The sequence below is a fragment of the Lottia gigantea genome (genome assembly GCF_000327385.1).
Source record: "Lottia gigantea unplaced genomic scaffold LOTGIsca_14, whole genome shotgun sequence".
NCBI classification, from domain to species: Eukaryota; Metazoa; Mollusca; class Gastropoda; family Lottiidae; genus Lottia; species Lottia gigantea.
Genome location: NW_008707617.1, coordinates 851,932 through 867,578, shown reverse-complemented (window position 1 = coordinate 867,578; position 15,647 = coordinate 851,932). Strand labels below are relative to the sequence as shown.

The 15,647-nt window shown below is 32.4% G+C and overlaps 2 protein-coding genes across 2 annotated transcripts; one reads left to right on the top strand and one right to left on the bottom strand.

The window, feature by feature from the left end:
- Positions 1–405: 405 nt before the first annotated feature.
- On the top strand, positions 406–7,864 carry LOTGIDRAFT_230621 (hypothetical protein; the record flags this gene model as incomplete). Its single annotated transcript, XM_009049633.1, has 15 exons — positions 406–529; positions 996–1,136; positions 1,661–1,781; positions 2,056–2,160; positions 2,449–2,592; positions 3,355–3,437; positions 3,880–4,035; positions 4,390–4,495; positions 4,768–4,808; positions 5,293–5,422; positions 5,879–5,946; positions 6,176–6,251; positions 6,581–6,621; positions 6,965–7,082; positions 7,845–7,864. Exons 1-15 carry the CDS (start codon positions 413–415, stop codon positions 7,862–7,864), a joined length of 1,467 nt encoding a protein of 488 aa, XP_009047881.1. The 5' UTR covers positions 406–412.
- Positions 7,865–13,849: 5,985 nt separating this feature from the next.
- Positions 13,850–14,551, bottom strand: LOTGIDRAFT_111585 (hypothetical protein; the record flags this gene model as incomplete). Its single annotated transcript, XM_009049632.1, has 1 exon — positions 13,850–14,551. One exon carries the CDS (start codon positions 14,549–14,551, stop codon positions 13,850–13,852), a length of 702 nt encoding a protein of 233 aa, XP_009047880.1.
- Positions 14,552–15,647: the final 1,096 nt, after the last annotated feature.

Genomic DNA, 15,647 nt, shown 5'->3' with positions numbered 1-15,647 from the left:
CTCACCAAATTCAAAGTTGACAACTAGTCCATTTTGTTACAATCCTTAATGGTTTTAGTCCACTCCCATTTGTAATAAATATTTGTACTGTTAAACCTATATTTTTTTATGATATTGTGTATAACTGTTTTCTTTCAGTCGTCACCAACGCCTTGGTTACGACCTGTTCTTATGAAAAAAATCTTTTAAAGACACTATTTCAACTATTTAATTTAGAAAACTTTTTATATTACATTGAAGGTTTTTGAATGTTCTATTTCAGCTAATAAAGAAGAACAATGATCATCGTTAATTATGAAGCCAAAATAAATTCTAATCAGACCAATGTTGTTGTTGACATACTTATTTTGTTTTGGAACTCTTCAGTCACGGAGGTACAAAACAGGCTGGTTATCACGTGATATGGCTAAAGATGGCGAGCAGACCTTCGTCTGCTAAAAATACAGTAATTCCACAATTAAAAGATTATGTGTTCACAGAAAAGCTTGGAAGTGGTACATATGCGACCGTCTATAAAGCTTATAGAAAGGTACATCTCAATTTAAAGCCACCTTAACATTGTGAGATACGACAAGGTCTTTATTTACAGTACAAAATCACGAGATAGGAAATTACCATGCATAATAATCCGACTTTCAGTTTCAGTAAAATAAGAAGCATAAACCTAGATCATAGTTGCTTACATACTTTGTATACAATCACTGTCTAGATCATAATTTGATGTTATAAAAGTGTGGAACTTGCATTTCCATGTTGACAACTGACATGTTATTCAACTAAGTGTTAAGAACTTTTTGAAGAGTGTTGACAATGCATGGTGATCCATCATCAGGCTAAATTAAACAGTCAGTAGATCTAATCAAAGATAATCTAAAGCTTAACTTGTTTTAAGTGAGTTTCTTAAGTTGCCTGTGGACCCACTATGGCACTATCTAGGAATAATCTACTTAACTAGAATGAATATTTTGAACAAGTTAATGTTTATTTTCGTATAGACTGGAGTAAGAGAGGTGGTAGCTATAAAATGTGTTCTTAAAAGCAGTTTGAATCGTACATCTACAGAAAATCTTTTAACAGAAATTGAATTGTTGAAGAAATTGAAGCATGAAAATATCGTTGAGTTAAAAGATTTTAGGGTAAAGTTATTCTAATTATTCAGATATATAGATATTAAAGTTTTTGAGACTTGACATACGTTACAGTAGCTCAGACAAGACTTGAGTAATACGAAGCAAATAGAAAAAAATGCATACATATGTATATTTATGAATTGTCAAATTTGCAGGTTTTGAAATTTTTTTTCTCTTTTCTCAATCAAACAATTTTCTCATATGTTTGGAAATGTAATGGTTTCTCTTCTTCAGTTTACTTATAATATGTATTAAGCTGAACGCACATTGTTAAGATTGTCAAACTTAGAGAAAACATCATAGACACTGGAATTTTAGTCACAAAAATTCTTGACATTTTCATTAGCAGTCCACAATCCGATAACCTAATATTGATGGTTTGCAATGTTGCAATTATCAGTGAACGATTAACTAATGGTCAAGAGTCAATAAATAACATTCTTCCCCCAAAGTTTTCACTCTGGCTATATATTGTTGGCAACAGGGGCTGAGGACTCAATTTCATTCTGATACCAATTAATTTATTTTAGTGGGATGATGTATACATTTACCTTATCATGGAGTATTGTAGTGGTGGAGATCTCAGCCATTTCATCAGGAAGAAGAGAGCCTTACCTGAGCAGATTGTTAAAAGATTTCTGCAACAGATAGGTAAGAATAGTAAGAAATTATGTTTATGTCCTTTTTTTGTAGCCCACATTTCTTTCTGTGTCAATCCTTGCTAGGTGAATAGTGTAGATATGAAAAGATTAGATAGAACTGAATCAGGACATTGAAAAGCCATCTTATTGTTTACATTAAACCAAGGATCTGTATGCTTTTGACTACTTTCATAACAAATTTCATGGTCAATTAATAGATGTGCAACAAATTTGTATCTTGATCTGTAGAACAGTACTGATACAAACCATGATATATATTTTAGCACAAGCTATGAAGTTTTTGTGGGATAACAATGTAGCACACATGGACTTAAAACCTCAAAATATTTTACTTACATCAGTGACACATCCTAGATTAAAAATAGCAGGTTTGTAATTCATTCTTTATTTCTTCAATTAGCAAGAGGGTAATAATGGACAAACATAAGCTTATATGACAATTACGATACTGAAAGGCAAAAGAAACCTCATGAGGATGTGTGCTTATATATTAAGACATCGGAGCAACAAAAGGGAGCAGTGGAATGTTAAATGGGTTTATTGACCCATTTCATTAGTATTTTCAGCAGTGAGGTTTTTTTGCCTTTCGCTATATATTATAAAGATATTCCAATATTTAGCTATGAATTAACTGATTGTCTGTCTGTGTATTGTAGATTTTGGATTTGCTAAACATCTGTATGATGGTGATGAATTGAGAACTATGAGAGGCTCGCCGTTATATATGGCACCAGAAATAATATGTTCTGGTAATTATGATGCTCGAGTTGATCTCTGGTCTATAGGAGTTATTTTATATGGTTAGTTATGAATTTTAAATTTTATTGATATTGTTATTAGTTATTAGTCTCAACACAAAGGTGTTCTTGTGCTGTCTCAACCCAAAGATGTTCTTGTGATGTCTCAACCCAAAGATGTTCTTGTGATGTCTCAACACAAAGATGTTCTTGTGCTGTCTCAACACAAAGATGTTCTTGTGCTGTCTCAACACAAAGATGTTTTTGTGCTGTTACAACACAAAGATGTTCTTGTGATATCTCAACACAAAGATGTTCTTGTGCTGTTACAACACAAAGATGTTCTTGTGATGTCTCAACCCAAAGATGTTCTTGTGCTATCTCAACACAAAGATGTTCTTGTGCTGTTACAACACAAAGATGTTCTTGTGATGTCTCAACCCAAAGATGTTCTTGTGCTGTCTCAACACAAAGATGTTCTTGTGCTGTTACAACACAAAGATGTTCTTGTGCTGTCTCAACACAAAGATGTTCTTGTGCTGTTACAACACAAAGATGTTCTTGTGATATCTCAAAAAAGATGTTCTTGTGCTGTTACAACACAAAGATGTTCTTGTGCTGTCTCAACACAAAGATGTTCTTTTGCTATCTCAACACAGAGATGTTCGTGTGCTGTCTCATCACAGAATTGTTCTTGTTGTTCACACAATATTCTTGAAGTTGTTTCTTCTTATTGGTTAATTTCACCAAAAATGAAGAAAAAACAAAAAAACTATTAGAAGCATTAATTAAGTATAATTTTACCATCGCTTGTTTTATTTCTAGAATGTTTGTTTGGTAAGGCTCCTTTTGCTTCCAAAAGTTTTAAAGAATTAGGAGCCAAAATTTGGGATGAAAGATCTGTAGAGGTAGGTGAGAAATGGAAATATATTATTTGAGGAACTAAAATAAATGCAAGGTTTTTTAAAATTGGTAATGGTACAATCTATGACATTGTCGTAATTGTAAGAAAAACATTTCCCCTTAAAATCAATTAATGAAAATACTATAAGACCAATAGATGAAGGAAATAGTGCAAAAGTTAATTCTTATGAATTCTTAATAGCACAAACCATACTTAAAAAGCCCTGAATTTAACAGAGAGACTGTGTCTGTTGTCCAGTGTTCCTTTGCCATCCCACACTACACTTTCAAATAACACATATTCATGTATTGATGAGAACTGTATATAATTCTAACAATTTTGATCTTTGACTTTGCCAGTTTGCTGGACAAAATTTCTGAAAGGACTACCGAATGTTTATATTATTGTATACTTTGACCATTTAATTAATGTTTATATTTATTTAGTTACCATATGGTGTAGATATATCAGAAAATGCTAGAGATATAGTACTAAGATTACTACAAAGAAAGCCAGAAGATAGAATTACATTTGAAGAATTTTTTGCTCATCCTTTCATAGATTTAGAACACACACCTAATTCACAATCGCTACAAAATGCTGTAAGAATAAATTTGTTTATTTATTTTTTGGGGGGATGAATTCATCAAATCATATAGCCCAGATTCCTGCATCTGTAAATAAAAACATGAAGTATGACTAATCCTGTCTCCCAATAGGCAATAATATATTCATTTTTTCTATACAATGGAGCCACATTTATCAGATTGCCGATATTCTGGAAACCCTGATTTCTGTACGCTGTTTACTGGGAATGTAATATTCACTATGTTAAATTACCTGTTAATCTCGTGGTCTGGTTTCTAGTTCGGCACAGACCTGAAAAAGCACTGTATACATGTATATGCGAAAAGTGTTCAGAATAAAAATTAGAAAAGTGACATGTCTCTTTTCAGACTAATCTGGTAACAGAAGCATGTACATGTGATAAAAATGGTGAATATGATAAAGCTGTTAGATTATATTTTGATGCCTTACAATATTTTGTTGCTGCTATACATTGTAAGTAAATTTATGCAGAACTGTTTTATGTGTGTTTTAGCTAAAATTACGTTTGACTTGAATATTTTTTTCTTTACTTGGCTACCTTAATAGGTTAATCTCTGAAATTTGGATTTGCATCTAACTTCATTTATTCTGCTTCTGATTGATCAAATGAAGACATGCGACACCATACTGTGTACAACAAGGGAAATATTGCCAATACAGGATTTAGATCTATTCTTGAATGTTTAGATTTTTGATTAATGCAGATTAATTAATCTATATTCTAGATGAAGAAGATTCTAATAGAAAAACTATATTACGTAGAAAGGTATGTTTTCTATTTTAGTGGAAATATTAAATAATTGCTAGAAACGTAACTTTTTAGATCCATATAAGTCTAAAGTATTTAGAATAGCAGTCTGATAGAATGAAGGCAACAACAGTTTTATGTAGAACATTTTCAGTGTCATCACTGTGGATGCATTTGACACAATATTGTTTGTTTGATCTTCCACAGAATCAAATTTCATAACCTCATTAATGAGTCTGGTGCATCCAGGCCTGAGCTTGTGATAAGATTTTGATGATGAATGACAAATAGACAATTATGAACAATCAAGATATGTGATGCAGGAACAGTTAAAAAGTCCATTTGAAAATGAGGCCCATTTCTTTAATGATTGCTTTCAATTTGCCAATTTTGAAAACATTTTGGTCATGAATCCATTTTGTATGTTGATAGTATTTCACTTCCCAATTTTTGTTTGAGTTAATAAGTAAGTAAAAACTATTTGATATTATATTTTAAAAAGGTAAAGGAGTATATGGGTAGAGCTGAAGTACTAAAAGATATGATTAAACCTGGTCATAGCTCAGAATCTAACAATTCTATGGTACCAACTGGTTGTGATAGTTCTCTTACCAATACACATATCGATTTAGGTTAGTCATTATTTACTTTAGTCCTGTAACTATAAGTGTTTTAAGACTTATCATATGCTAGGGGAGCAACCTGAATGTGACTGGTTTGGTCAGTGCTTGAAAATACTAAAATGAGTGGCAGAATTGAAACGTTCACAGCTTCATTTCTGGAAGAAAGTAGTTAGATATATTTGAAAATGGCCTAAATTAAAAAAAAGGCACAAATTTAGACTTCTATGTTTATATAGCACTGGATAGTAAAAATCAGAAAGAAGAAACCAGAATGATCAGGGGTCATCACATGCTGACCAAGAACAATGATTTCCTATTTTTGAAAAACATGCCACAAAAAGTAATTAAATGCTTTCATGATGTTTAATGATGATCAAATTTTGTTGTCTGGATTTTGAATTTAAAACTGCAGTTGCTCCCCTTATTAAGACTTGAAGTCTATATTTTTAGTTTATGTATTTACAGTTGAATTATGTAAGGGTCACAAAGAGTTAGAAGCGGCAATCAAACTTATTAAAGCGGCACAACATGAGGTTTGTTTCGATTTAATTTTCAAACCAGCAAAAAAAGAGTCCTATGCCTATTTTCTTTCCACATATGGTTTTATTTCAATGACAGATTTTAAGCCTTCAACAAATTACTAAATGTTTATTACTTGTTATGCAAATTTGAGAGTGATGTGCCAAATTCATTCTGAGGGTAATACCTATCATGGTTAAAACCACATATTGACAGTGGAATAAAATGGTCTCTAAATTTCAGGTTGAAAAAGAAGATTTTGATAAGGCTTTAAAACATTATGAGATGTCTTTAGGTGTTCTGATAAAAATTTTACCAGGTAAATATATTAATTTAGATCCTTCACAAACACTACACTGATCCATTTTTGATGAAATGCCTTTTATTATTTAAGAATTTTGCCCCTTTTTAGTCAAATTACTTGTTATCAATGCCTTATTTATCATGTTATATTCAGGATACATATTTGAGATTTTTTTTAGGTCAAATTACTTGTAGCCTTGATTATCATATTAAAATCATGATACACATTTATGTTTTTTTTAGCCTTGTTTATCATACTGCATGCATTTAGAGATTTGAACTAATGGCCCCTAGATATACATTTTGTTCATCTATGTTATTGTTGAAAATATATTTAAATTTCAGAAGAACCTCCTGGTAAGAGAAAGGATATTTTGAATAAAGAGGTATATATCATTTTATATGCATACTAAATTGTATTAACTCATTCTGTCTGTAAAAAGTTATTACAAGGTTTAGCTGTTTAGCTGCAATTACATGACGTAAGGGCAACTTGAATGCAAAATTAACGCATGCCTATATGATGATCCTGCAAAAACCATCAATGTAAAAGGGAAACAGGGTCAGAGGAAAATCTCTCCCCCACTCAGTAATGATGTCATAAAGGGGATTCCCCCAAAAAGGTTTGGAGCTGCCAGCAAAACCACTGATCAGTTTCTTTTTAGCAACAAGCACCCATTTTTCTTTAGCACCAAGCACCCATTTTAAATAGTTTGTATTTTAAACCAGGTTCCTAAATGGTTAAGTGAAGCTGAAGAGATTAAATCATATCTATCTGTTAAACAATTACATACTAATGATACATCACAAGTAGAAGAAGATACATCTTTAAGTTATTTTAGTAAAGGTAAGGCTTGTTTATCTTTGAAACATCCACAGAATTTAGAAAAAGGCTCAATAGACCTCAGGAATGAAGAACTCAGCAAGCGCTTGCATTAATCAATAATTGTAATGATGACTACTTGATTACTGCTTTTGTGTAGATCAGTGGTTCCCAACCTATTTCAGCCTTCACAATCATTGAGCAATCATTTAGACCTTTCATACCCCCAACAATTTGTATCATCTACATTTTCAGGTGCTCTCTCAACTCAAAATAAATTCTTCTCCTACACCAGTTGGCCACACCCCTGACACCCTAGTCCCACACTCCCAGGGGCTGAAAACACTCTAGATTAGGAACTGGGGGTGTAGATAATACAGATACCTTTGTATTGCAAAATTACTGGTCCTTAATACAAAATCAAGGCTCTTTCTGTTATGTGTTGTACAGGCTAGGGATTCCTCTACAGTTTCAAATCTCATTGAACACTGCATAGCATTGCCTGCCTGGCCCAATCAGCCAGGATAAAATAAGTTTGGGATCAAGGAAGAGTGACATTTCTATGTAGAGTAGGTTTAGTGCATTGGAAGTATTTCAGTCATGGAAAGCTTGTCCTGGCTCCAGGCAACATTGCTGGTATGGTACATAGCAAGTTAGCAATGTCAATCTTTCCTTTTCCTCACATTTATATAGTTCTTTGAAAATTTCTAGCGTTCCTAAAGTGAACCAAACAGACAATTTATATAGATTCTTTTCTCGCAAGTTTTTTTCTCTTTTTATTTGCAGATCAATGTGAAATACAGTGATGATAGAACCAGCATAATACATATAATAATATATTATTGTGATTTCTTCCAACTGACTGGCTGTAATATAAGAGAAAATGTGGTAAAAATCCTGTTTTAATATGCTCACAATATATATTGGTGTATATTTCTTTCACTTGGATTATCTGTCCGTCTGTTTCAATCGCTTGTGAATAATAATTAGGCTACATTTTTTATCTGATTTTGACCAAATTTGATATACATGCATTTATTGGAAAAACTGATTTTTGCAATTTTTGATGAATTATATTAGTGGTGAGATCTCGAATGAGTTTGACTATAGCTGTTTTTAAATGAACGAAAAGTGAGTTATTGTCCTTGAATTCAATAAAGTTAGCAATTGGTAAAAAACTGCCATGCAATTTTCCTATAGTCCGTAAGGGAGATTGCTCATTTTTAGCTGTAATTTCAAATATAGCCAGATAATATAAATGGTATGGCAGAGCCTTTATATAAGCAATGAGGATGTTAAATATTATTTTTACTACATTCAAATCATGGGTAAAATTTTCTGGAAAAGCACAAATTCTCATTGAAATTTCATGTGTTGATTCTTTAAATTCAAATGATAAGTGTCTCTTAAATACAAATGCAATTTCTAAATTACATTCCCTTTAAAGGGACAGGTGCACCATTCTTGGTGGTTGATTTGAGCCTTGAATATATGTAAAAACTCTTCAATAGTACTAGAAATGTACGAAAATCGCTTGATTCCTTTAGAAATACTTCAAACTAGGAATGTTACTATTTCTGTATATGTCTTTTCTATATATCACAGAGTCATTTTAACATTCAAATACTGATAATTCTCGACACACATGGATTTGAAGGCTAAAATTTTGAGCTGTGAATACTATTTCTAATTAGCATAGCTAAAAAATTCCTGTTTCTGAGACTACACGTACAATTGGTCAAAAAGAATGGCGCATCTGTCTCTTTAAACTATTATATAAATACATTAAATCTGAAAACAGTTGTTGACCAAATTTTGGAATCAGATATTGTTTAGAATGGTAAGATGAAAGAGTTGTCATAATTCAATCAAAAAGTCAGTACATGACCTGTTACTTAAAAACTATAATATTTTACATAATAATTGTCCCCATACTTCAAACAAAACTACCTTTTGATATAAAATTCTAAATTTCAAGAAACAAATCAAAGGAACTGCTCAAATTTCAAAGAATAAACACCTATTTGAATAACCCGACAAATCTGGTTCTACCTGTTTCCTTAGATGTGATATACAGATGTGATATACAGATTTGATATACAGATGTGATATACAGATTTGATATACAGATGTGATATACAGATTTGATATACACATGTGATATACAGATTTGATATACAGATGGGATATCGATACATTTAGGGCCAGACATAAAATGTCACTTTTTATGGGATTTTCTCCGACCCACTTTGAATTACTAGTTTTTGAGAATTTTCAATATGTTAAAAGCCAAATTGTGGTACCATGAGGGGTACAGGGACATTTTAGAATATCATCTTATATAGAGATTCTATTCTTTTGTCATGGCACCTGGTAAGTCCAACTGATGAATATATACACTTATTGACCGAGTTTGAGATTTTAGATTTTATTTCCACTCTAAAGAGGTTGTATTCTTGTTTTCACTTCCAGTTCAATTTGTTTATTTGTAAACAAACTAGCAGAATTTGAAAACTAATAGTGTAGTTATAATTACTAATCAGAGTAACAGATATGAGTATATCAACAACAATCCTAATTTTAAGCTGCTTTTTTCTTTTTTAACACTGATTTGAGGTTGTTTTTATCACATACATGTTTCCATGATGTCAATTTCTATCACAAGCTTATAAAACTATTCTTACCAGTCGTGATATTTCAATAACAAGACATCCAACTGAGTTGAGAATGCCAATTGTTTAAATCTCTTTTCAACATGTTTTAATTACTGTTATAAACTATTTGGACCCTTCCTAAAAACATATCTAACATTTCAGAGCTATTATTTTGCCAATTTTCATGTTTAAATCAAAAGCTTTTCTGCACTTTCATGACTGGCAGCTAATTTAGTTTGATAGAATTCATAATAAAATTTAATGCTAAAGAATGAGCAAGGAAATGAACCTTGGTTTTAGAAAGCTGTTCTTCTAAGCTTGAAATTGGTTCAAATTGTTAGCTGAAAGAGCTCATTTTATAGCTGACCACCAAACTTGTTGTCTGTTGCTTTGCCAGGTGATAAAACTTTATTCAAACTGTCCAGCTATCAAAGGATGTAGTCTGAAACCTAATGGATGACCGTTTCGGTTGCCTACAGAATTTATCTGAAAATAATATGTTTGGATAATAATATAATCCCAATTTTTTTTAATTACTTATCTGAAACAATTTCTGGGATGGATATGCAAACAGTAATATAATGTTGTTGCTCCTGGATATACACTGTTCATTTTTTGAATGTTTATTTGTATGTTATTGTATATTTCAACTTATTATATGGATATAAATGTTTTATTAATCATTCAAGTGTTTTAATGACATTTGATACCAGTAAATGAAAATTAAATTTACTTTCTACTAGCGAGAGTAAGGACTTTTTTCTGGATTGCACTGCAAATTTAACTACAGTTTTGGGATTTTCAACTTTTCTGGAGTCTTAAACCACCACATCTGTTGCATAGAGTCTCAGGGTTCTGTTCCAAACATGCAAATGTTTTCAGTAACTGTTATTTACCCTGTGATCAAACCTCATTTTTCAAGTAAGTACCATGCTCATTTTCCTTATCAGATGAAGTATTTGATGTACACTATGCGCTGTACAGTGGTGTTGTCAGATAAATAACAATGTACATGTTTATACACTATTTGATATACAGTGGTGTTGTCAGATAAATAACAATGTACATGTTTATACACTATTTAATATACAGTGGTGTTGTCAGATAAATTATTTGATGTACTCTATGCGCTGTACAGTGGTGTTGTCAGATAAATAACAATGTACATGTTTATACACTATTTGATATACAGTGGTGTTGTCAGATAAATAACAATGTACATGTTTATACACTATTTCATATACAGTGGTGTTGTCAGATAAATTATATGATGTACTCTATGCGCTGTACAGTGGTGTTGTCAGATAAATAACAATGTACATGTTTATACACTATTTAATATACAGTGGTGTTGTCAGATAAATTATTTGATGTACTCTATGCGCTGTACAGTGGTGTTGTCAGATAAATAACAATGTACATGTTTATACACTATTTCATATACAGAGGTGTGTCAGATAAATTATAATGTACCTGAATATATAAACTAATTGATGTACAGTGGTGTTCTATAAATTCTGTATAGCTCTAACTGTAAATACGTAATATACGGACTGAACTTTGGCACATTTCAGTTATGGATGAATTCATTGACAGATATACATGTGTCGGCACCCGAATTAAGATTATGCGTTGGGCGTGAAGTTTGTTTTACATTGTTTTTTGTCTCCAGACAATTTTCTCTTCAGCCGCTTTTTCATCGTAATAGATACTCTTTTGTTTCCTTTAGCGATACTGATTGTTTACTTAACCTTACGAGGTCGGACTGGAGACGTATCGTTTCATCTGGCCATTAATAACATTAGATAAGGCCTGTCATCTCATTATAAAATTTGTCATGGTTTGCACCTCGTTAGATGGTAACCTTAGAACTCTTTTGATCTTCTACTGATAATGTAACGACGTCGACCTCTCACGGGCGTTGTGATAACAAAAGTTCATATTTTCGTGTTGGCATGCAAGTGGTAAAAGTTTATTCTTTTGCAAAATTTTAAGAATTTGTTTACCACAGGAATAAATTTGTTGTACAACAACGCCACACAATTAATTGACTTGAATAATTTTAATGCATTGTACCGAGATGAAGTGATGTACTGACGGTGTTAGGAAATTTGATCCATAAGGATCGGTAGGCCTACAAACATGTATAATTAGCTTGAAAAGTAGGCGACGTCGTTGTAATTGTATTACTTATTGCAGTTGTACTTTCCAAAATTCAAATCATTGGACTTTTTGCAATTGAAGCATTTGTACGACTGTTGTACGACGAATTTAGGTCTATAAAATTAATATGTGGTAAGTTTTCCCGACAGTAACTGTTGAAACACTGTTCTACGAAAAAATCAAAATCATTAGAATATTGAGACCTTTCTATCCCAAATTGATGGCACTTCTATTTGGTCAGAATATAAATTAATTACGTCGAAATATCACCAGGGTGTGAAATCAAAAAAGTAATTTTACAGTTTTATTATATAGAAATTTGGGAATCGATTAATTAATACAATTACTATATTACAATATACCAATCTTGTGTTGGAACATTAGGGACTATCGTCTGGTGAGAATAAATCACGCCTCACTCTTGGTCTATGGGATCTCTTCCTCTTTCTTCGCCTGTCTCTTCTCCGACGCCGTTTTAAATGTGATCTGCGTCTCTTTTTATGACCTTTAAGTAATTTTTTCAACATTTTTCTCAATCGTTGATGACTACTTCTAAACCACCGTCTCTTCCTTTTCCTCCTTGGTTTATCTGAAAGCATATATACAATTTGAATAGTGTGAAATAATTGAATTTTTCTAGAACTGCGGTTTTAACCCATTTTTTTCGATATTCCCTCCATAGTCTATTCCCATATTTCATTATTTCCGAATTCAATCGTTTTTTAATGGAAAACATTCGACATTATCTTTCAGCCATAAGAAAATGCGTCAGAAATAGATTGACATTTTTCGAAAGGAGGTCTAATGCACGAGGTATTGATACTTTTCAGAATTGACGAGCTTTTAACTCGCTGTTATATTGATTTCGTTTAAATAAAATACTTTTCTAGCCGCGGGGACAAGATAACCGATTGCGTAAATATTGAAGGAAATATAAAATGTGTCGTGATTTGTTATCTATTGAGTATGTATCATAAATAATACACAAAATCGTATTAGAAACCCAACAATTTGACCGCCTAAACATTATCAGATAGTCAAACTTTGTCTAAGTCGTAATTGTTTTAACTTATTATTAGTTTGATATGTGACATTGTGAAAAGGTGGCCTCAAATTAAAATTGTTGAAAACAATAGTAGAGAATAGTACAGATAACCTTTCGAACTTTCAAGGTGATAAGATCATGTAACAAGTGATATATCAAAACTGTATACCATCACTTGCTGGCAAATAATAGCACCCAATTTACACAATATTTCCATCGGTCTGTCCGTTCACATTTCTTGTCAGCACAGTTTTTATCTCGTCTTGATGAAATTTTGTATAAAGTGTTTCATTTTACCAAGAATTGATGACAACCCTAGTTGTATATCCTATATATATTGATATCTCCGCCAAGTTCGAATTTGGAAGTAATCGGATGAACGGTTTCAGAGTTATTGCCCATAACTTAGAAAAAACTTTTGCTTGTAGATTCGATGGAAGTTCAAATTTTTAATCGATTTTAATAAAATTATGTAACCTATGCATGTATATAGTGATGAGATCTCAATCGAATTTGAATATGGCAATAATCGGATGAACGGTTTGGGAGTTATTGCCCTTGAATTAGTCACATTTGGCTTGTAGACAGGATTTGATTTGATCTTAATGATACTCAATAATATATCGATTAGATCTGGGTCAAATTTAAACTTGATAACAATCGGTTGAACAGTTTTGAACAATCAGATGAAAGCTTAAGGAGTTATTACCCTTGACTTTCTAAAGGCTTCAACTTTGTTATTGACAGCTCCTAGTGATACCTTGCCTGGCAAGCTATCTTCATCGGATCTGCTGCTCATAATATTGACAAAGTAGATACTATAACATTATGGGAGCAAATTGATGGTGAAAGAATAATACTGCTATGGTCGACATGAAGATTCGATCTTTGCTAGAAGTTTTACCTAAAGTGTAATTCAATATATGTATCTATAAATCATTACCTTTTCTCCCTGAGTTCTTGTGACTGGAATGCGATGGTTTCCTTGACCTGTTATCAACATAAGGAATATTGGGTTCTTTATGGAAGCAATATTTCTCTGTATTATATTTGAGTTTATAACAGTCATATTCCTCTTTACCATCACAGTAACAATTGGGTAATTTTTTGGCATTTTTCTGTCTATACAGAATTTGGAGACTGTTGTTACATCGTGATGTGCATTTATCTGCTAATAACAATTTAGAACAGTGCTGGGCATAATAGTCTAAAGCTGTTAGACACGCAGTATCAGCCTCACAAATCCATTGTGCCAAATTACAACTAATCGAATGGTCCTTGTTTTCTAAATGAGTCATAGATTTTAAAACAACTCTCGTACACACCTCCACCCTGGCTTTTCTTTCCTCGCACAAAGCATTTCCACTACAATTGCAATTCATAAATGCCAAACCCGCTTTATCTTCTGTAGAAAGCAGCGAAATTAAAGCATGCTCACACTTGGTCGTACACTTATTTCCCTTTCCATATATTACGTCGTTACAACCAACAAAGAAGTTCGTAAGTGCCATCTGACAGCCATCTCGGGCCGAACAGGACAACCGAACCGTATCACATAATTCGATTGCTATATCACAATAAATATATCCCGCTAAAGCGCATATTCCAAACACGAGCCTTTGAACGTGCATTCTACATTCCTTACAACGACATCAATAAAGTTGTAATAACAAAACGGTTGTAGCATAGAAATTCACCTCTCACACATTTTACGTTCTTTCCTTTTATACAACTTGTTATTTTGTCATTTACTTAAACTTGTTTAACTGAACTGAGTATTTTTCCTGTTTGTCGGCTGCATGTTAGTGGGTCGAAAAGACGATAAATCATGGAAGAGCAACAACACGAGTAAAGATATTCTACTTTAGGCCAACAGTAATTTCACACTATACAAGAGAACAGAGTTAATATCTTACTCATGTATATATTCGTATTATATTTCTCACAAATAGACTTTCTCCCTTGTTATCCACTAACAGGATACAATTAGGCACCCAGTCTATTTATTTATATAGTTAGTCTATCTCCAGATGCTGAAAACTTAAAGATAACCTCCCACAATCGATTTGACACGAGTTCCATCATTTTGTTTGTATCAATGGCGTTTAGTGCATTTAAATAGTGTTACTAGCATATCAAAAAAGTAAATTCCAAGTATATAAACCTCGCCAAAAATGTACGATTTGAAATAAACGAAGTTGATTTTCACAAATTAAACGACTTTATATCATAACAGTATTCAATGGACAAGCCCCTTTAAAAGAACAAAACAGTTCTTTGAAGGCAGTTTGAATGCTTGTCGGAAGTATTCTGCACTTTTGTTGTTTTGTGCGGTTTGTATGACAGTGAAGTTGAGATGTTTCCAATTCACTCAACGGGATAATTACGAGTGTAGGCTTTCTCTATAAAACAAAGAAATAACGTGCGTTAACAATAACACATTTTGTTCAAAGGTCACCAGTCATGTGGACTTTTAGTTCAAGGATTCACTAAAATCTAATAGGTCTAGCCTATATAATATAATTTCTGGTATTTCATCCGGTCTTATTCTAGTTTGAAAGAAATATAAGATTCCTTTAGCAACAGTATGGTGATTATCTACATCTAACCGTTGTTTTCACAATCCAATATTCTCAGTAGATGTGGATAATCATCGTATTGGTTGCTAAAGGAACATAATGGGGGAGGTCGTTTATTCACAACAACGACATACAGAAATGCCACTCG